At 41.5% G+C, this 22,003-nt stretch overlaps 1 protein-coding gene across 1 annotated transcript; it reads left to right on the top strand.

Annotated features, from left to right (window-relative positions):
- Positions 1–3,216: 3,216 nt before the first annotated feature.
- Positions 3,217–19,530, top strand: ttc4 (tetratricopeptide repeat domain 4). The gene is made up of 10 exons (XM_068036957.1): positions 3,217–3,405; positions 7,295–7,412; positions 7,938–8,099; positions 8,576–8,653; positions 9,308–9,432; positions 9,864–9,950; positions 10,337–10,569; positions 11,118–11,202; positions 15,133–15,215; positions 17,876–19,530. The coding sequence occupies exons 1-10, from the start codon at positions 3,298–3,300 to the stop codon at positions 17,973–17,975; spliced, it is 1,179 nt and encodes a 392-aa protein (XP_067893058.1). The 5' UTR covers positions 3,217–3,297; the 3' UTR covers positions 17,976–19,530.
- Positions 19,531–22,003: the final 2,473 nt, after the last annotated feature.

Raw genomic sequence — 22,003 nt, 5'->3', positions numbered from 1 at the left:
TACTAGAAAAGATTGGATGCCCACCAAAGCTACTAAGTATCATCACCTCATTCCATGACAATATGAAAGGCACAATTCAACATGGTGGCTCCTCATCAGAGCACTTTCCTATCCTGAGTGGCGTGAAACAGGGCTGTGTTCTCGCACCCACACTTTTTGGGATTTTCTTCTCCCTGCTGCTTTCACATGCGTTCAAGTCCTCTGAAGAAGGAATTTTCCTCCACACAAGAAATGGGGGCAGGTTGTTCAACCTTGCCCGTCTAAGAGCGAAGTCCAAAGTACGGAAAGTCCTCATCAGTGAACTCCTCTTTGCTGACGATGCTGCATTAATATCTCACACTGAAGAGTGCCTGCAGAGTCTCATCGACAGGTTTGCGGCTGCCTGCAATGAATTTGGCATAACCATCAGCCTCAAGAAAACGAACATCATGGGGCAGGACGTCAGAAATGCTCCATCCATCAATATTGGCGACCACGCTCTGGAAGTGGTTCAAGAGTTCACCTACCTAGGCTCAACTATCACCAGTAACCTGTCTCTAGATGCAGAAATCAACAAGCGCATGGGAAAGGCTTCCACTGCTATGTCCAGACTGGCCAAGAGAGTGTGGGAAAATGGCGCACTAACACGGAACACAAAAGTCCGAGTGTATCAGGCCTCAGTACCTTGCTCTATGGCAGCGAGGCCTGGACAACGTATGTCAGCCAAGAGCGACGTCTCAATTCATTCCATCTTCGCTGCCTCCAGAGAATACTTGGCATCAGGTGGCAGGACCGTATCTCCAACACAGAAGTCCTCGAGGGGGCCAACATCCCCAGCTTATACACACTACTGAGTCAGCGGCGCTTGAGATGGCTTGGCCATGTGAGCCGCATGGAAGATGGCAGGATCCCCAAAGACACATTGTACAGCGAGCTCGCCACTGGTATCAGACCCACCGGCCGTCCATGTCTCCGCTTTAAAGACATCTGCAAACGCGACATGAAATCCTGTGACATTGATCACAAGTCGTGGGAGTCAGTTGCCAGCGTTCGCCAGAGCTGGCGGGCAGCCATAAAGACGGGGCTAAAGTGTGGCGAGTTGAAGAGACTTAGCAGTTGGCAGGAAAAAAGACAGAGGCGCAAGGGGAGAGCCAACTGTGTAACAGCCCCGACAAACAAATTTCTCTGCAGCACCTGTGGAAGAGCCTGTCACTCTAGAATTGGCCTTTATAGCCACTCCAGGCGCTGCTTCACAAACCACTGACCACCTCCAGGCGCTTATCCATTGTCTCTCAAGATAAGGAGGCCAAAGAAGAAAAACCAAATTAAACCAGTCGCTTCCACATCCATGTTATACAGCCGGGTGTTGCTTTGTCAGCAAAGATATAACAGAGGCAGTGGATTTCTGGGATGAAGGAATTGACTCATGAGGAAAGATTAAGCAGGTTGGGCCTTTACTCATTGGAGTTTTGAAGAATGAGAGGTGATCTTCATGAACCATACAAGATTTTGAGGGGGCTTGACAGGGTAGATGCTGAGAGGATGTTTCCCCTTGTAGAGGAGTCTCGAACTAGAGGGCACAGTTTCAGAATAAGGGGTCTCCTATTTAAGACAGAGATGAGGAGGAATTTCTTTTCTCAAGAGTGTTGTTAATCTTTGTAATTCTCTACCACAGAGAACAGTGGAGGCTGGGTCATTGAATGTATTCAAGGCTGAGTTGGACAGATTTTTGATCTACAAGGGAGTAAAGGGTTATGGTGGGCAGACAGGAAAGTGAAGTTAAGGCCACAATCAGATCAGCTATGCTCTTATGGAATGACGGAGCAGGCTCGAGGGGCCAAATGGCCTACTCCTGCTCCTATTTCTTATGTTCTTAGGTACCCCAAAGCACTGGTGAAGATCACATGCCATGCAGTAGCAGAATTTGACATATTCAGTCAACTAATGATCATGATTTGTCCTCACTCAAAACTGAGTTAATCCTATTTGTGAATGGATCAGGCACACTGCTCCCAAAGATCTGACATTCCTGCATAAGATTATCCAGCTTTATTGAGTAAAATATTTCAGCTTCTACTGCACTAACTGGAAGATTGTTCCAACATTATAAGAGAGGTGTTTCCCACTAACATGCAGCATTAGATATTCCTAGGTCAGGTGTAACGTGGAGTAAATGCAGTGTGTCTCGAGAATGTGCTCAACACTAACTTTATTATAATAGCACCCGCTGCTGCATCAGTGTGATATTTCCATTTCCCACAGCTGTCAATGTGGTACTGTTTCTAAGTGGGTTCACCAATTATGGCCAGTTTCATGCTGTGATGTTTACTCAATAGCCAGTCAGTTGAGACTGCCCCAATCTCTGCTGCCAGAAAGAAAAGACTTTCATCCCATCAGCTGGATTTAAACCCAGCTGTCAGAAGTGAAAGTCCAACCAGTCCCTTAGAATTATATATTTTAAAGTGATGTTAGGTTAGTGCAACATTTTCAAAATATTGACCAGGTAATAATGGCTTCTCTCCACACCCTTTTTTGCTCCCCTTCAATTCTTGCCTCCATTCCCACCCTGTTTCCAGTGTCCCTTCTCTCGCTTTCCTCTTTGCACAATTCCCCCTACTTCCACACCTTGGTTCAGTTATCTCCCTGCCTTCTAACCCTGCTTGAGCTGAAAAATCTCTTTGGTCTTGACTCCCTGTATGCAACTCTACAGATTTAATAGTATATATAAAAATATATACTTTTTATATCACATATGTATTAATTTGCATACCTATTAAACCATGCATGTCTTCAATTAATTTTATAATCATTTTAACATTTTAGTTACATTACTTGACTAATAATTTCTAAATTGTATCGTATAACAGTTCATGAACTATTATTTACCTTTTTAATACAATTTTAAGACTCTATTAATACAATGTTTCTTTGGCGATTTCAGTAGTGCTCTGCACATTGTCGTCACTCTGTATAAACACTGAGCACAGCACCAGAGTCAGAATTCTCACACAACAGATGCTGCCAGACCTGCTGAGTGATTCCAGCATTTCTTGTTTTTGTTTCAGAATTCTCACCCCTTTTAATGTTTTGAGTCTTTATTTTCAAAGACATGAATGCTGCAGAGAGTAATGTTCCAGTTATCCGGATCGTTAGTGTTATGGTTGAGCGGAACTATTTTTGCAGCCATGGGGACGATCTGTAGTGATGCAGCCGGAAGCACGTGCTGCTGAATGTAGCAAATTGCCGAGTGTATCAGTTGTGGACGGCGGGTGTTGGGCATTTGTCAACTTGAGTGGTGATTCCTCCGGAGTCAGCACCATGGCTTCTGGTCCACCTTCGGGGGAGGACGTTGACATGGATGCATTCATCGACCAGTTCAAGGAGAAGAAATACAAAGAGGGCTTCAACGAGGATAACTGGGAGGAGGTGGGATTTGGAGGGCTGCTCAGAAATGGGTGGGGGTGGGAAACTAGGCAAGTTTTTAAAATGTTAATTTCCTCGGTTCGCAACTTTGGGAAAAGGAAGTGATACAGACAAGGCATGGAGGGTTAAATACACTGCCTTGGAATATTGGCACACGAGGATTAACAAACTCTTATTGTAAAGCTAAGTGAATGATGGCTAGTAACATTAGGAACTTGCTAATGATAACCGAGCTTAGTTACATCAAAGTCAGACAGAAGTTACCCTTTTAACATTTTTTTGACATTCTATTCTCTGGAATTTGAAGTAGCCTGTGATTTCAGTGTCACTGGTTTCAGCTAGCCCCAGTGACAGAATCCTCAACATTGCCATCTACTGCAGACTCACAGTGATGGTGTTGCATCGAGTAGGTTCTGTCCCTCTATCAGCGTTAATGTGAATTAGCACTAGTCCTGCACTCAGTAAAATAATAAATGATTACACTTCAAAAGTAATTCATTAGTTCTAAAGTACTTTGGAGTATTCTGAGGAAATGATATGGGAATATATACATGGAAATTATCTTTCTATCATAATATCAAGTCTCCTTTAGTTAAGGTAATGCAGAGCCCGTCCCAAAGTACTTTAAAGCCAATGAAGTACTTCTGAAGTGTAGTCATGTTTGTAACAGAGTCATAGAGTTATACAGCATAGAAACAGGCCCTTCGGCCCATCATGTCTGTGCCGGCCATCAAGCACCTAACTGTTCTAATCCCATTATCCATCTCTTGGCCCATAGCCTTGTATGCTATGGCGATATATTATATATACATATATCATGGCAGCATGATGGTGTGCGGCCCACATGTGCGGGCTGCCATTTTTTTCACCTGCCACCAGGAAAGAAAATTCAGCCTGCCTTGTGTAAACTTTGCCCTGGTCTTGCATCATTTGCTGAAGACCCATGACCTTTCAGATTTCATAAGTAATTTGTCGTGGTCACACAATAAGATCAAAGAAGAATTTATATTATTTTCATACAATATATAGAGGAGTTATAAACACTTGACAAATATTTGCCCACATTTACAATTCCTCCTGTTAATATTTACACAGATCTGTTCCACCTGCTTGTTCCTTATATCCTCATCCTCAACCTGACTGCAGCCTTTGGCCACGGTTGATCACACTGCCCTCTTCCAATGCTTTCCTCCACTGTGTCTGGTTCCATTCCTATCTATCTAGTCACAACCACAGAATCTCCTGCAATGGTTTCTCTTCCTGCTCCTGCAGTTACCTAGGAAACATGACCAGCAATTCAAGCACAGCAAGCTGCCACAAAAAGCAACGTAAAAATGACCAGATAATCAGTATTTGTGATATTGATTGAAGGATAAATATGGATAAATATTGACCAGGGCACCAGGAATAACTACCTGCTCTTCGTCAAAATAGCACCATGGGATCTTTTACATTCACGTTTGGAGAGCAGACAGAGCCTCGGTTTAACGTTTCATCCAAAAGACGGCAACCGAATGACCAGATTATTGTCCTTCAATAGTGGGGTTGGTTAGGGTGAGGAATGTTGACCAAGACACTGTTGTTTGAATAATGCTGTGGGATCTTTTGTGTTCATCTGAATAGGCATAACATCTCTTGCAAAATATAGCACTCCTTACAATACAGTGCTTTCTTGGTACTTTGCTGTAGTGTCCATTAAGATTTTGCACTTGCAAGTCTTTAATGAGGCTTGAAGCCACCATTTATGATTTTAGAGGTGGGGTGCTATCAACTAAGCTAAGGTGACATTTAAAGTATTGGTTTACAGTTGACATGTTTATGGAGCTGGAAATTTGCAGTGACTGAGCAATTCTGTATGGTATTCCACTCCAAGTAGATTTCAGACCAACAGGTGTCAGCTTTTTCCGTCAGTTTGTGTATTTTGTGTGTATATAATGAGGATTTCAGGTCAAGGCTCAAAATTCTGGTCAGTTGGCTAAATTTACTGTCTCTGGTGCATTAGATTAATGCAGTCATTCGAACAAAAATCTTCATAATTTAGCATGTATTTGAATTACATAATGAACTACTTTGGGAGTACAGTGACTGTTATCGTGTAGGCAAATGTGGCAGGTATTTGAGGGCAGCAACAATCGACAAACAATAGATTTTTTTTAGTAAATGGTTGAGGAGAAACATCAGAACACTGCTTTACTTTGATAATGCATTGGATTTTAAACATTTGCTTGACCAGTAGATAGGATCTTGACTTAATCTTTTATTTAAATGACAGCACCTCCAACAACGTAGCCCACCCTCAATCCTGCACTGGAGTTTCAACCTGGTTTATGCAATCAGTCTTAATCCAAATTTTCTATTCTGGGAATAGGAATTCTACGAACTAAGCAGAGGAGTTAGGATTTGTAATTGAGTTTAGGTGATTGTTTTGCCAAGATTTGAAAGCTGAAATGCGGCATTAGTTACATCATGAGTTTTTGACCTGGTACTGCCTTGGGGGAGTGGAAGATGCTTGAGTTGTTTTGTTCAGATGCTGGGAGCTCCATGTATCCATCCTTGGATAGGAGCTGTGATTTTTTTCTTTCCACTCTTATTCACTTACAACTGCACTGCTAGCCTTTGGCCCTCCATTCGTCACAATACTTTTGTAGCCTTTGACCCATTTAACCATTCCTTCACCTCCAACTTTGATGCCCTTGTCTCCAGTAAACCTTTATCCTTTCCCATCTCCGTCATCTCAAGTCTAAGGGGTGTAGTCTTGATAGTATTTGGAGTACAATGTGTTTAGCTTTGTATCACCAGATCTGGTTGGATTATATCGAGCTTTATAAGGTCTTACCGTTCTCTGACAAAATGGACCACGCTCCAAGATCATCCTGGAGAGCAAAGATAACTTACCCTGCCCCCGTCCCCACCCCCACCGATTTCTTTTCTTTAATACTAACCGTCTCCTTAAATTGATCTCCCTCAGATCCAACGACAAGTGTGAGGAACTTATGCACTTTTTTGTCACTATGACTGGGATCATTTAACATCCGTTGTTGCTTCCTCCCCTTTGTCCTAGCTCTGAACCTGGGTCACTCTTTAGTTTCTCTTCCATCTCCCTTCATGCTTTCTTGGAGCTCACCTTTTCTATGAGACCCACACGCTGTACCCATGACCTCATTCCCAACTGCTGACCACTCAACCTCCTTTCCTGGCTCCCATGCTAGCTGATATTGTAAATAGTTTTCTCAGCTCAGGTATTTCCCCCACCACCTCCCTTTCAAAACCAGTTATCAACTCCACCCCTCTAACTATCCCCAATCTACCCTTGACCTCTCTGACCTGCAACTCCAGGTTTGAATTTCCCCAGTCAGGTTTCTGCCTGTCAGAGCACTAAAGTGGCCCTAATCCAAGTATGTTTCTCTCCATGACTGCCTGTATACATTTTACATAGTGGATCACATTGTCCTCTTCCAATACCTGTTCTCCATTATCCAGTAGCTTTGTGGGACTGCTGTCACTTGGTTAAAATGCTGCTTATAGAATTGTCCAACATCTCCAGCAATAGTTGCCGCTTGGTAACATCACAAGTATGCTGATGGCACTGAGTTCTACCTCTTAATCACCTCTCTTGTCTTCTCCATTGTCTCTCTCTTACTTGTCTGACATCCAGTCTTGGATGAAGTGCAGCTCTATCCAGTTAAAGTTGGGAAAACCAAAACCAATACCTTTGCCCCCTCCCACTGTGTATGTCAGAGAATTGGTTCCCATATTAAATTTTGGTAAGGAAAGACAGCTTTCGTTTTACTTCAGCTTATTTCCAAATATGATTAGACATTTTCCATTGTCGATGCAGGATATAAGTCTTATATGAGTATTTATCATATGAGTATTTATTTTTCCTATCTAGGAGTTTGACAAGATTCCAATGTTTATGAAAAAGGCACCAGAAGAATTTGATCCTTTGGAGCATCCAGAACTTGCTTGCATCCAGACAATATTGTATGATGAGGATCAATCTCCAGAAGGTACTGGAATTGACTTCAAGCAAAAAATTAAAAGTAAAACCCACTCTAAATTGCAAATTTTCATTTTGCAAACAACTGACTGTCTTCATGCAGATTCCTTCATCAGAAAAGTCCTATGAAATGAAATTTTCTGTCATTAACAGGGTATTTATGTATTCAATGTTATTATGTATAAACTGATAGGTGGTAATGTGATGAATTTTCTAAACTGATCTGATATTTATTTTCACAAAATTACAAAGAAAAAGAGTACTCCTGTGAAATGATTTCTAATTAAACTGCTGAATGTCTATTCATTGATGTAATCTATATTGGAAGTACTGAAACTGTTCATGAGAAAATCACTGGGGAGAATTTTATTGCCACCTCTCCTAGTGTAATGCTGCAAGCTTCTAATTTACAGATTAACTCCTTTCGAAACATTATGGGTCTCCATGCAAGATTAAATGATAAATCAGGCTGGGTGGCAATTGCTAAATATTTATAGATTGTGTTAGACCTTTTCTTATAAATGATATTTTACAGATCTTGCAAAAACATACAAGAATGAAGGGAATCATTACTTCAAGGAAAAGAATTATAAGAAAGCTGTTATCTCCTACACGGAGGGGCTGAAGAGGAAATGCAATGACAGTGAGCTGAATGTCATACTTCATACGAACAGAGCTGCAGCACAATTTTACTTGGGTATGGTTAGTTGGTAATTGCCTGCTCTTAAGACTGGAAAGGAGGTGGGCTGGGTGTTGTGATGGCTCAGAAAATCTGCATTGGGGATTTAGAAAGGGATAAAAGTCTTGAGTCTCTTAGGTATAAGCATCTTGTGAATTGAGTTTGCGGCTGTCTGAATCCTAAGTAATCTTTCTTGGGGACCGAAAGAATCGCTGTTGTGTTTAATAGAAATGTCACACTGTATAGTTGGATGTGTTCTGAGGTGAGGCACAACATTTAAAAGTATTATTGTAGTATAAGGTCAACTCTTGAAAATTAGTTAAATGCCATAAATTTTGATGATCAACAAAGGGAAAAAGGATATCTGTAGTAAAGTGGTGTCTTCCACATACGAGTGCACCCCAGTATTGCCAGCTGTTTGGTGTGGAACTGAAAGTGTTGAACGAGAAAGTAAATTTGGTTCTCTTGCTCTCTGTTTGATATGCTGTATTCAGGTAATAATCGATCTGCACTAAATGATGTGATTGCAGCTCGGAAACTGAAACCAAACCATCTGAAAGCAATAATTAGAGGTAAGAATGCAGAATCAATTATATTTTATTTTGCTTTTTCTCCCTTCCAAGGGGAGAAAAGGTCTATTCCCTGGTTGCTCCCTGAGTTGTTTTGTGACTCAGGTAGGAGCAATGACCGCTTCTTTGTTCTTTGCCCTCCTTTTCCCCCTAGCTTTTAGGAAGTTTACAAGGAGGGTTTGGAGGCACATTTTCAATTTCCTGTTTCATTCCAGCAGCAGCACAGGTGACATCAGGAACTCCATAAGCAGGGAGGAGTGTACTCGAGCTCCAGGCAATTATTAATTTAGCAATGTTGTGTTCCACTATTTGATTTTTTTTTTGCTCCTAACTGAAGGTAATAGTCAAAAAGGTTGATTGATCATGAACCTGCCATTCCTATCCTCACATGTTTTTGCTGCTGCTTATTGTAAGAAAAACAATTGATTGAGCATTTCTAATAATCAGTACTTTGCCCAGACTTCTTGTTCTGGTGATCATCTAACAGACTCCACAATTGATAATTAAAATTAGTACAATATTACGAAACAGAAATGATGTGTTACCAAGCTGATGTCTCACTATGACTTCTTGATTTGCGAATAAAGTTTTGGGAAATGGGTTCTCCACTGGCATTAAGTGGCTGAAGTCTTAACTTTTGATTGTGGTTTTTGGCAGGTGTCCTTTGCCACATTGAACTGAAAAATTACAGCAAGGCAATAACATGGTGTGATGATGGCCTCCTGGTTGAACCCAATGAAAAGCAACTCATTGAATTGAGAGCTAAAGCTGATAAACAGAAGGTATGATTAGTGACTGCAGATTAATTACTGACTGTGGGAAGTGGGGTCAATGATGACTACAATGTGTGTGTGCTGAATGAAGGAGGTTTAGTCACCTGTGACTATGAAATATGTATGTTGCCAAAATGGTCAGCGTGGTTTGCCAACCCTGAGAAAAGCTTTGTTGATGTGGAGAGTGACAGCTGGTAAATTACTATGATGCTTGGGATTGCATTGTAATCTCAGAGATTGATTTGTGCTGCCATCCTGTGTTCTCTAAGAACTGGGTTGAGCCTATCCAAACTCTTTGTACTTAAAGCCTTCACAGCAAGCAGAAAATGGTGGCTTTAAGGCCATCATTTTGAAACTGTGTTAAACCCAGGTCATAGGTGAAAGGTCAATGTTCTGATTGATTGTACAACCTAGTCTTGTACGGAATTTTTTTTTTACAGCGGGTTGAAGAGCGCAATCTAAGGAAGGCAAAGCTAAAGGAGAAGAAGGAACGGGTACAAGCAGAGGCTTTACTGAAGATGATCAAGGTAAAGAAATGTGAAATAATGGAGAAAATGACAATGTCACTCAAATTATATACATATTTCTCATGACCTGACTGGAGATAAATACATTTTTAGATACCTGGTATCTTGGGTTAGCACAGGTATACGGTGACTGACCTACAGAAACTTGGGGAGTAAGAAATTATGGAGCCATATTAAAATCATTTTTCATAATCACTATTTTTTTTAAAAATTACTCTGCACTGCCAATGGACCTCTTCCCAGGTGATTGTCACATGGCGCCTAGTCCCAGAGAATAGATGAATATCTTTTTCGAGGGTAAGGCTGTCCTTGCTGCTAGGTTTTGCAAGCTGGCATTTTCCACACTTCCTGTGCTTTGCTTTAGTTTCATTTGTTGTTTCTTGTAGGAGAGGAAGATCAAGTTATTCCAGCCTCCGGAGTTGTCCAGTCGAAACTCTGATGATGATGGTGATGATAAGGATGACGACAGAACATTAAGAACACTGTTTGATGGTATAAACTCTGAGAACGGTATTGTAGTACACTTGGATGAAAATGGCAACTTAAACTGGCCTGTGCTGTTTCTGTACCCTGAGTATGAACAAATGGATTTCATCTCCGCCTTTCACGAAGACACCCGGTAAATATTTTTTAAAAAGGTATCCTTCAGTTTTAGGCAATTAATATCATTGTCCTTTCGAAGGTAAGATATCCTGTGCCTCAAAATAGCCTCACGAGTGATCTCAGCAGCGCTATGACAATTTGTTTCAGCTTATAGTCAAATATTCTTGCTGTGGGCTGATATTTTGATTATGTTGATTCGGAGCAACACACTGACGAGAAACTCTCAATGAATGAGCAACAAATACATCCAAATTAGTTTCCACCTTAATTAATGACTACTTTGTGTACACACTAATGTCTCCATCCCTGTTTTCTGGAGGTATCTGCATATACTGACAATTTGCAAACTTGCTTTATTCATGGCTTTATGTGGTGAAATTAGTCTGAGACAGCTTGATAGCAGACACTTTCCAAAGGATTTGAACCCAGGCCATGAGGTGAAAAGACAATGTTCTGACTGATGATCTTAAACTGAATTGCGAATGTAGTTTTTTTTTAGTGTATCAAGGAAGGTGAAGAATTTTGCCTCCAAGAGAATTAGCTTTGGTTGTGTTTCCTTTTCAGGTTTATTGATCATTTATCTGTGATGTTCGGCGAGAACTTGCCCTCCTGGGATACAGAAAAAAAATATGTGCCAAATAATTTGGAGGTATGACTTGAATTGTGCTTAAGAACGTTGTCCTGATTGGATAGTGAGAAGGTGGTGGAAAGTGTCTCCAATTTGGGTGTAACTATTTTTGAATAAAATGCCATAAATGTTAGCAATCTCCCTTGCTAAATTAGTTTTCTTTCATTCTAATGTTCTTTACAAAATAACCCAAATTAGAAAATGAATCAACATCTCACTTCCTTTAATTGCTCAGTTAGAACAGAAAGATTTTTATGTCCTGTTTCAACTGTAGTCTGCTTCACTAGCAACTTAAAGATCACACGTTCCAGTCTGACAGAGCTCCCAGTATTTGCCCATAGTTACCCTGTTGAAGCAGATGATTGTTTAAAAAGAACAGAAAAGGTAGATTCAGATTGAAAGTGACAAAGTCATCCACACATTTGTGAATACAGCACTTGCATGAAGCAACCACAATGCTCTAACAGTGAGCCTGTGAAATTGAGTCCTGTAGTCATTACTAACTCCATTGATATTCTTTGGTGCCAAGGAAACATTGTTGTATCAAATACATTTGTACACATAGAAATGTTTGCTGCCCAGAACCATTATGCTAGTCTGATTAATATTTGCAACAGTTTGTTGAGGAGACCAGATTGATGCACATGTAATTTAGCAAAATATGAAGGAGACGGGACAATCTGTTGCGACTGTATCTTGGAGCAAAATGTACTTGATGTATCTGAAATAGCGTTGTAAAAGCAACATCAAGAAATAGCAGACTAATTTTGGGATTCAAACGAACTAGGAGCAGAAGTACGCCATTTGGCCCTTCAAGCCTGCGCTGCCATTCAATAAGATCATGCCTGATTTGTTTGTGTCTCAAATTCCACACTCCCATCTACTCCCGATAACCTTTGATTCCCTTGTCTAACAAGAATCTATCTATTCTACCTTAAAAATATTCAATGACCCTGCCTCCACTGCCTTATGAAGCAGAGAGTTTCAAATTTGCACAGCCCTCTCAGAAAAAAATTTCTCCTCATCTCTGCCCTAATAGGGCGACCCCTAATTTTAAAACAGTGCCCTCTAGTTCTGGACTAACCCATAAGAGGAATCATCCTTTCCATATCCACCTTGTCAAGACTGTTCAGGATCTTATAAACTTCAATAAAGTCTCCCCTCACTCTTTTAAACTCCAGTGAAAACAAGCCCAGTCTGTCCAACCTTTCCTCATAAGAAAACCCGCTCATTCCAGGTATCAATCCAGTAAACCTCCTCTGAACTGCCTCCAATGCATTTACATCCTTCCTTAAATAAAGAGACCAAAACTGCACACAGAATTCGAGATGTGGTCTCACCAATGCCCTGTATAACTGAAGCATTACATCCTTACTTTTATTTTCAATTCCTCTCATAATAAAGGATAGCATTCCATTAGCCTTCTTTATTACTTGCTGTACTTGCTTAACATAGAAACATAGAAAATAGGAGCAGGAGTAGGCCATTTGGCCCTTCGAGCCTGCTCTGCCATTCATTATGATCGTGGCTGATCATCCAACTCAGTAGCCTGTTCCGGCTTTCGCCCCATACCCGTTGATCTCTTTAGACCCAAGAGCTATATCTAACTTCTTTTTGAAAACATTCAATGTTTTGGCCTCAACTGCTTTCTGTGGTAATGAATTCCACAGGCTCACCGCTCTCTGGGTGAAGAAATTTCTCCTCATCTCAGTCCTGAAAGGTTTACCCCGTATCCTTAGACTATGACCCCTGGTTCTGGACTCCTCCACCATCGGGAACATCCTTCCTGCATCTACCCTGTCAAGTCCTGTTAGAATTTTTTAGGTTTCTATGAGATCCTCCCTCACTCTTCTGAACTCCAGCAAATATAATCCTAACTGACTCAATGTCTCCTCATATGTCAGTCCCGTCATCCCAGGAATCAGTCTGGTAAACCTTCGCTGCACTCCCTCTATAGCAAGAACATCCTTCCTCAGATAGGGAGACCAAAACTGTACACAATATTCCAGGTGTGACCTCACCAAGGCACTGTATAATTGCAGCAAGACATCCCTGCTCCTGTACTCGAATCCTCTTTCTATGAAGGCCAACATACCATTTGCCTTTTTACCGCCCGTTGCACCTGCATGCTTACCTTCAGCGACTGGTGTACGAGAACAGCCAGGTCTCGCTGCATATTCCCCTGTCTCAGTTTATAGCCGTTCAGATAATAATTTGCCTTCCTGTTCATGCTACCTAAGTGGATAACCTCACATTTATCCACATTATACTGCATCTGCCATGCATTAGCCCACTCACTCAACTTGTCCAAATCACCCTGAAGCCTCTCTGCATCCTCCTCACAACTCACCCTCCCACCCAGTTTTGTGTCATCTGCAAATTTGGAGATATTACATTTAGTTCCCTCATCTAAATCATTAATATATATTGTGAATAGCTGGGGTCCTAGCACCGATCCCTGCGGTACCCCACTAGTCACCATTCGGAAAAAGACCCGTTTATCCCTACTCTTTGTTTCCTGTCTGCCAACCAATTTTCTATCCATCGCAATACACTACCCCCAATCCCATACGCTTTAATTTTACACGCTAATCTCTGATGTGGGACTTTGCCCAAAGCCTTCTGAAAGTCCAAATAAACCACATCCTCAAAGAATTCTAGTAGATTTGTCAAGGATGATTTCCCTTTCATAAACCTATGCTGACTCTGTCCGATTCTACCACTGTTCTCCAAGTGCTCTGCTATAAAATCTTTGATAATGGACTCTAGAATTTTCCCCACTACCGATGTCAGGCTGACTGGTCTATAATTCCCTGCTTTCTCTCTACCTCCCTTTTTAAATAGTGGGGTTACATTAGCTACCCTCCAAACTGTAGGAACTGTTCCAGAGTCTATTTGTGACTTTTTGTGACTCCTGCACCAGAACACCTAGATCCCTCTGCACCTCGGAATTCTGCAGTTGTTCTTCGTTTAAGTAATACTCTGCTTTTTATTCTTCCTACCAAAGTGAACAACTTCACATTTTCCCATATTGTACTCCATCTGCCAGATTTTTGCCCACTCAGTCAACCTATATATATCGGTCTGCAAGCTCCTCTTCACGACATACTTTCCTACCTATCTTTCTGTCATCTGTAAATTTAGCTATCATGCCATCGCTCCCCTCATCTAAGTCATTGATGTAAATTGTAAAAAGTTGACACAGACCCCTGCGGGACTCCACTCGTCACATCCTGCCAATCAGAAAAGGACCCATTTCTGCATACTCTGTTTTCTGCCAGCCAGCCAATCTTCTATCCATGCTAATATGTTACCCCCTACACCATGAGCTCCTACTTTGCGCAGTAACCTTTTATGTGGCAACTTGTCAAATGCCTTCTGGAAATCCAAGTACAGTACGTCAACAGGCTCCCCTTTATCCACAATGCATGTTACTCCTTCAAAGAACTTCAGATTATAGTGTAGCAATTACTTGGTTTGCACTATTATTTCACCCCACAGTTTGTTGTGCGCTAAGATTTATTCATTTGGGAAGCTGACCACAACTTGCTGAATTATTGACATTAACACACAATCTCTCTTTCAGGGTATTGGAATAGTCTCTGTTGAACAGTAATGAAGTGAGAATCCATTTTGACAGTGATATTGATAATTGCATTTTTTATTATTATGCAAAAGTCAGTTTAATTTGTGTTGCAAGTTTGTGAAGGGAGAGACTACTGTGGATGTGTGGGTGGTCTGTTTAACCATTATAAGATGGAGAAAGCAATACTTGTTTTTCTGTTGTGGAATCTGTAAGCTTGGAATACTTTACTGTGCTCTGTTGTCGTAACCAAGGGAAGGCAGACTAACTGAAATATTTCCGGGGAATATTCAAATATAATTGAAAAGCTGCCATCTGTTAATCAATTTATTCTCTTTGCTTAGAATATATATTTTCTGTGTCCGCAGCTATATTTTGAAGATGAGCAAAGAGAGGATTTGTTCCAGGTGGATCCTGTGTGCACCCTGCGACAGGTACTGAGTCATGACAGGTGAGCTTTTAATCAATTCCTGCTCTCTCTCCCTTTGTCTTGTGTGTACGAGTACCATATTTTTGTATAAAATGGCTTATATCATCTTTAAAGTCATTTATTTGAATATCCTTTAAAAAAAATTATTTGGTAATTTTATAAAATATTCAATATTAAAAAATCATTGGAGGGGTTGGGTAGTGTAGCCAGTTAGAGCATTGTTTTTTTAATCTCTTAGACTTGTTGATTTTAAAAATATCCTTTTGGTCAAAGGGTACCAAGTGAAGTGAATCTGGACAGTATTAGCTCTGTAACTAATAAGTCTAAGTACACAATTTCAAAACTATTTGTGTTATGCTAGGCCCCCACCTGCCAAGAATGAGGCACATTAATTTTGTCATGAACATTGATTTTAAACTGTTACTGGATTGAAGAAAGGACTTGTTAAACAGATCAGCTGTGGCTGGAAAAGACATTTGCATATTAACAGACGGTGATTGGAAGGACAAAGGACCATTCACTGACACATTCAACCCACAATGGACCTTGATCACCAGGTATTGTGTGTAAGAGGAGCATTCCAGAGACTGCTAAGGTGATACAATCCAAGACGTGGTCAGACCAGTTAGTCACATGACTGACCTGTTTAGCAACCTGAGTTTTTCTGAATTGGACAAACCGTTTGAACTCAGAGAGTGTCTGTTTGCTCCTGGACTGAGAAGATCTCTCCTGTCTGCTCCCATCTCTTTCTCACAAGCCTCTGAATCCACTGAAGACACATGAACCCCAAGAGAGAAAAGTTTCCTACAGCGAACAAGGTTAAAGAAGAATACTGGGCCCCAACGAAAAGCAAGATCTACCTACAATCAAGGACTCTACAGTGAACTCGAAGTAAAGGCCTGCTACCCGACCCGAACCTGACGGGACCCGACGACATGTGTCGGGTCGGGTCGGGCCCATCTTCTGGGGCTGGCTTTCGGGCTCAGATCGGGTAGGGTTGAGTCGGGTCGGGTCGGACCAGACACATGGGGTAAGTGGTCTGCTAGAAAGTATTAAAAATAAAAAACTTAACTGGGCTGGGAGTCCGGGACAAAATTGAGTCTGCGCAGTGAGCGTATGACATCACTATGATGTCATCGCGCATGCGCTGCAGCTTCTTGCAGGTTTGGTGTCAGGAAGTTAAGTAAAGGGATGGTCGGGTCGAGTAGTGGCGGGTTCGGGTCGGGTCGGGCTCGGGGCAAAATCGGAGGGACTTGGGCCAGGTTGGGCTCGGCTCTGCTGTGGTTCGGTTGGGTTCAGGTCGGGTTCTTTTTCCCAACCTAAAGCAGGCCTCTAACTCAGAGAACTGTAATAAAAACTCTTCAGATATTGCCTCAAACTTTTCCACTTTATTTTTCTTCTCTTTTCTGTCTCTATTTGCATGTGTGTATCACGTATGCATGCTAGCTGGGTGCCGTGTACCTGTAGGCGTTAACCGAATTAGAGTTTAAACCGAAGAAAACCTGTTTGTGCTGGTTTCTTTGCCTTATAATTGGAAAGCAGTGAACAAGGATTCACTAAGGGGGAGCTAAAAACACGGTGTGTTTAAAATTAAACCCTGTTGCGGTAAGACCAGGTGAAGGCTGAGAGGGACCCCGAGACACATTTCTCATCTGGTCGTAACAATTTGTAATAAACTGAAGCTCACACTCAGGCTATATGGATGCAGACGTACAAAGGGGAATGTCACACTCATTTAGAGGAATACACCTGAAGTCGGGGTTGCGACAAATTGTGTCCGTGAAGAGGGAGTTTCACTAGGCATCTAAGCTCTTGTAAACAAGGGATACTCAATGTTGACTAAGGGAAAGTAGAACAGTGGAGAATTGTTCCCTGAGCTCAGTATTCACCAAAACATAAAACCAAGGTGTGGGCATTCAAAGTCCTATGCTGTATGTACATGTGTATGTGTGTAGTATTGTCTTGTGTTAGCTGTGCTGTTTTGAGAATACAGTACTTAATTATGATTTAGTGACTGATGGTTGAATTTCACCTCAGCCATACCATATGGAGTCAGTAGAGTGTAGTCACTTTCAATGTGGTCGATGGAGTATTCCTGAGATGCACCTAGCAGTCATTACAACATAGCAGAGACCTTGCAGCAGGCTGCATGCTCACCTTTCTAGTTACTGGATAACAAGGTACTAAAAGGAATACAGAGAAATAAAAGAAAAGGGGCTGTAAGTCATTCATTATCCTCAATGTATGTTGACTTTTTGTTAAGAGTTTTTCTGTTCTGATTTTCCTGTATCATTGTCACCTACAGTCAAGGAATTGAGGATCCATTCCTAATCTACTGAAGTGGCTATAAAATGGCTAGTAGAAGTTGTGCAGGATTAGCCTGGGAGCAGCTTCTTTGAATTCCTTCTGTCCCCAGCCCCAGTGAGGAACTGTCTGACTTTCACATCAACTCAGTTGAGATTGAAAACTCAGCAGAGCGAGGGTTAGACTTACATGCCAACACAGAGAGAGAGCAAATAGTTTAACAAAACCTGCTGCATCATGGGCTGGCTATCTGTTGTATTTTATGTTTCTAAATCAGTTGAGACTTTCTTAAAATGTATTGTTGTTCCTTCTATTCCATAGAAGTGTTTTTTGTGTTTGATATCAATCGATGCTTCATTGAATCTTTTTGTGTCTAGATATGTTGTGAAGGCTGGCAATCCGAGAATCATAATTCTGGTTAGAGGTTCATCGTTCTCTAGAGATTTTCTATCAGGAAAGAAACTTCAAGCAAATTGAATTGTCTAAATTCAGTAACGGTAACTGGATTCTTTGGAATACCAAGCAAAAACGCAAAGGATTCTCCATGTTTATCATTGATATTTGAAAGCTGTACATAGAAATGGGAAAAAAGGGACCTGATCACATCTCAGAAATGTCCTGAAGCATTTTCCATCTGAATTTTATTTGAAATGTAGCAACCATTTTGTGCATAGTGAAATTCTACAAATAATGAATGATAATCTGATTTTAATAATGTTGGTTGAGTAAGTAATGTTGGCCAAGATACCCAGCAAACTGCCTTCTCCTTTTTGAATAGTACCTTTGGATCTTTAATGTCCACTCCAACCTCCACAGCAAGCAACTTGGATCTTTATTTAATGTTGTTTTGCAATGGTGGCTCTCCTGACAGTAATTCCTCAGTGCTGCACAGGACTGCCATCGTAGGTTTTATTCTTACTGAAAATCCCAAAACAGTTTTCACTCCAGTTTATTAAGCTAATTGTTTTCGCTTTATATTTATACTGAGATCAGTTACACAGTAGGAGCTTGGTACAACAATGGTTACAGCGTTGGACTACTTCAAATCTTACTCTGGAAAATTGTGAAATTGAAGTCGAGAAATCTGCTGGCCTATTTTGTGGACTGACACCAGAAAAACAGTGAAAGCTGCTGGATTGTCACTCAACCAACTAGTTCACTAGTGATGGGCAATAGATACAATTTTGCCAATGTTATCCAGAGTAAGTTAATTGGCTGGTTACAGTAATTGACCAAATTACAGACATTTAAAGCAATAACTAACAATTCAAGTTGCAAAAATTGTAGATCTGATTTTTGTTGTTTACCTTCTTTCTCTGTTGGCTTTACATGCACCATCCCTTGCAGAGAGAGATGTTTACCTCCCAGGTTGCTGCTAGGGTCAGTGTATAACTTTTTCTTCGAGGAAGTGTACAAGAGGAACAGTGGGATGGTTGAATTTCTTCCCTCCAGCACCTATCCCCTTCATTTCACCCTCTACCTAAGTGAAGGAATTGCTTAACTTGTGTTCTGAGTCTCCCCCTACCCATGACATTAGAATTTGAGTAATTTGCATACAGCCACAGTCTGCTGGAACACCCCTGGTACTGCTGTGTAACAGCAGATTCTTTAATATATAACGTCCAGCTACTGAATGAATACATGTTGTGGGAAAGATAGGTAATTGAGCAGTATGTGTGTGGTAGTGAAGTACCGAGCAGTAGCTTGATTAAAAATAAAATACTGCGGATGCTTGAAATCTGAAATAAAAATAAATGCTGAAACACTCATCAGGTCAGGCAACTTATGCGGAGAGAGAACCAGAGTTAACATTTCAGGATGATGAGCTTTCATTAATTGTTTAATTAAGCAGGCCTTGTTACATAAACCACAAATTTCTGACCAATCTTCAAGATTATGTATAAAATAGATGAGACTGGTTAATTCAAAATCTGTAGTGACTGCAGCTAAATTGTGACATAAATGAAATGGTAATAAAGCTGTTTGCTGTAGGGACCTCTGACTTTAGACTCTCTTGCAGTGAGCTGAACCTCAGCATTCCTGATATCTCACTTAAAATGTTATTTCCTGGACACTACAACAATTACTTGCATTTATATAGCATCTTTAATGCAGTAAAACATCCTAAAGGTGCTTCACAGGACTGTTACTAGACAAAATTTGATATCAAAATATGAGCTATTAGGAAAGGTGACCAAAACCTTGATCAATGAGGTAGGTTTTAAGGTGCAGCTTAAAAGGAGGAAAGTAGCGAAGAGGTTTAGGGAGGAAATTGTAGAGCTTATGGTCTAGACAGCTGAAAGCATTTCTGCCACTGGTGGGATGAAGGAAATCGGTGATGCACAAAAGGAATTGGAGGAACGTAGTATTCGAACAAAGAACAGTACAGCATAGGACCAGGCCATTCGGCCCTCCAAGCCTGCGCCGATCTTGATGCTTGTCGAAATTAAAACCTTCTGCACTTCTGGGGACCATATCCCTCTATTCCTATCCTATTCATGTATTTGTCAAGATGCCTCTTAAACATCGCTATCGTACCTGCTTCCACCACCTCCCCCGGCAGCAAGTTCCAGGCACTCACCACCCTCTGTAAAGAACTTGCCTCGCACATTCTCTCTAAACTTTGCCCCTCGCACCTTAAACCTATGTCCCCTAGTGTAACTGACTCTTCCACTCTGGGAAAAAGCTTCTAACTATCCTCTTTGTCCATGCCACTCATAACTTTGTAAACCTCTATCATGTCACCCCTCCACCTCCGTCGTTCCAGTGAAAACAATCTGAGTTTATCCAACCTCTCCTCATAGCTAATGCCCGCCAGACTAGGCAACATCCTGGTAAACCTCTGTGAAAAGAGAAGCAGAGTTAACGTTTCGGGTCAGTGACCCTTCTTCGGTCACCACACTACCAGAAGGACATGGAGGCTTTGGAGAGGGTACAGAAGAGGTTTACCAGGATAAAAGCAAAATACTGCAGATGCTGGAAATCTGAAATAAAAACAAGAAATGCTGGAACCACTCAGCAGGTCTGGCAGCATCTGTGAAAAGAGAAGCAGAGTTAACGTTTCGGGTCAGTGACCCTTCTTCGGAAGAAGGGTCACTGACCCGAAACGTTAACTCTGCTTCTCTTTTCACAGATGCTGCCAGACCTGCTGAGTGGTTCCAGCATTTCTTGTTTTTATTTCAGATTTCCAGCATCTGCAGTATTTTGCTTTTATCCTGGTAAACCTCTTCTGTACCCTCTCCAAAGCCTCCATGTCCTTCTGGTAGTGTGGTGACCAGAATTGCACGCAATATTCTAAGTGTGGCCTAACTAAGGTTCTGTACAGCTGCAGCATGACTTGCCAATTTTTATACTCTATTCAGAAAAACACCCTTTCACTGCTACCCTCTGTCTTCTATGACAGAGCCAGTTCTGTATCCATCTTACCAATGAAGGCAAGCATGCCGTATGCCTTCTTGACTACCTTATCCACCTGCGTTGCCACTTTCAGTGACCTGTGGACCTGTACGCCCAGATCTCTCCGCCTGTCAATACTGCCAAGGGTTCTGCCATTTACTGTATACTTCCCACCTGTATTAGATCTTCCAAAGTGCATTACCTCACATTTGTTTGGATTAAACTCCATCTGCCATTTCTCTGCTCAAGTCTCCAACCGACCTATATCCTGTGACAATCCTCATCACTATCCGCAATTCCACCAACCTTTGTGTTGTCCGCAAACTTACTAATCAGACCAGCTACATTTTCCTCCAAATCATTTATATATACTACAAACAGCAAAGGTCCCAGCACTGATCCCTGCGGAATACCACTCGTCACAGCCCTCCATTCAGAAAAGCACCCTTTCACTGCTACCCTCTGTCTTCTATGACTGAGCCAGTTCTGTATCCATCTTGCCAGCTCACCTCTGATCCCATGTGATTTCACCTTTTGTACCAGTCTGCCATGAGGGACCTTGTCAAAGGCTTTACTGAAGTCCATATAGACAACATCCACTGCCCTTCCTTCATCAATCATCTTCGTCACTTCCTCAAAAAACTCGATCAAGTTAGTGAGACACGACCTCCCCTTCACAAAACCATGCTGCCTCTCGCTAATAGGTTCATTTGTTTCCAAATGGGAGTAAATCCTGTCCCGAAGAATCCGCTCTAATAATTTCCCTACCACTGATGTAAGGCTCACCGGCCTATAATTTCCTGGATTATACTTGCTACCCTTCTTAAACAAAGGAACATTGGCTATTCTCCAGTCGTCCGGGACCTCATATGTAGCCAATGAGGATACAAAGATTTCTGTCAAGGCCCCAGCAATTTCTTCCCTTGCCTCTCTCAGTATTCTGGGGTAGGTCCCATCAGGCCCTGGGGACTTATCTACCTTAATGCTTTGCAAGACGCCCAACACCTCCTCCTTTTTGATAACGATATGATCCAGACTATCTACACTCCCTTCCCTAGACTCATCATCCACCAAGTCCTTCTCCAGTTCCGATGAAGGGTCGCTGACCC

The sequence above is a fragment of the Heterodontus francisci genome, chromosome 8 (assembly GCF_036365525.1).
Source record: "Heterodontus francisci isolate sHetFra1 chromosome 8, sHetFra1.hap1, whole genome shotgun sequence".
Lineage (NCBI taxonomy): Eukaryota > Metazoa > Chordata > Chondrichthyes > Heterodontiformes > Heterodontidae > Heterodontus > Heterodontus francisci.
The sequence above is the reverse complement of the archived record's forward strand: the minus strand, read 5'-3'. Positions and strand labels throughout refer to the sequence as shown.

Coding starts and splice junctions, on each gene's coding strand:
- ttc4 (XM_068036957.1), top strand. CDS start 3,298: ATGGCTTCTGGTCCACCTTCGGGGGAGGACGTTGACATGGATGCATTC. Junction 3,406..7,294: donor ACGAGGATAACTGGGAGGAG/GTGGGATTTGGA, acceptor TTTCCTATCTAG/GAGTTTGACAAGATTCCAAT. Junction 8,654..9,307: donor TCTGAAAGCAATAATTAGAG/GTAAGAATGCAG, acceptor GGTTTTTGGCAG/GTGTCCTTTGCCACATTGAA.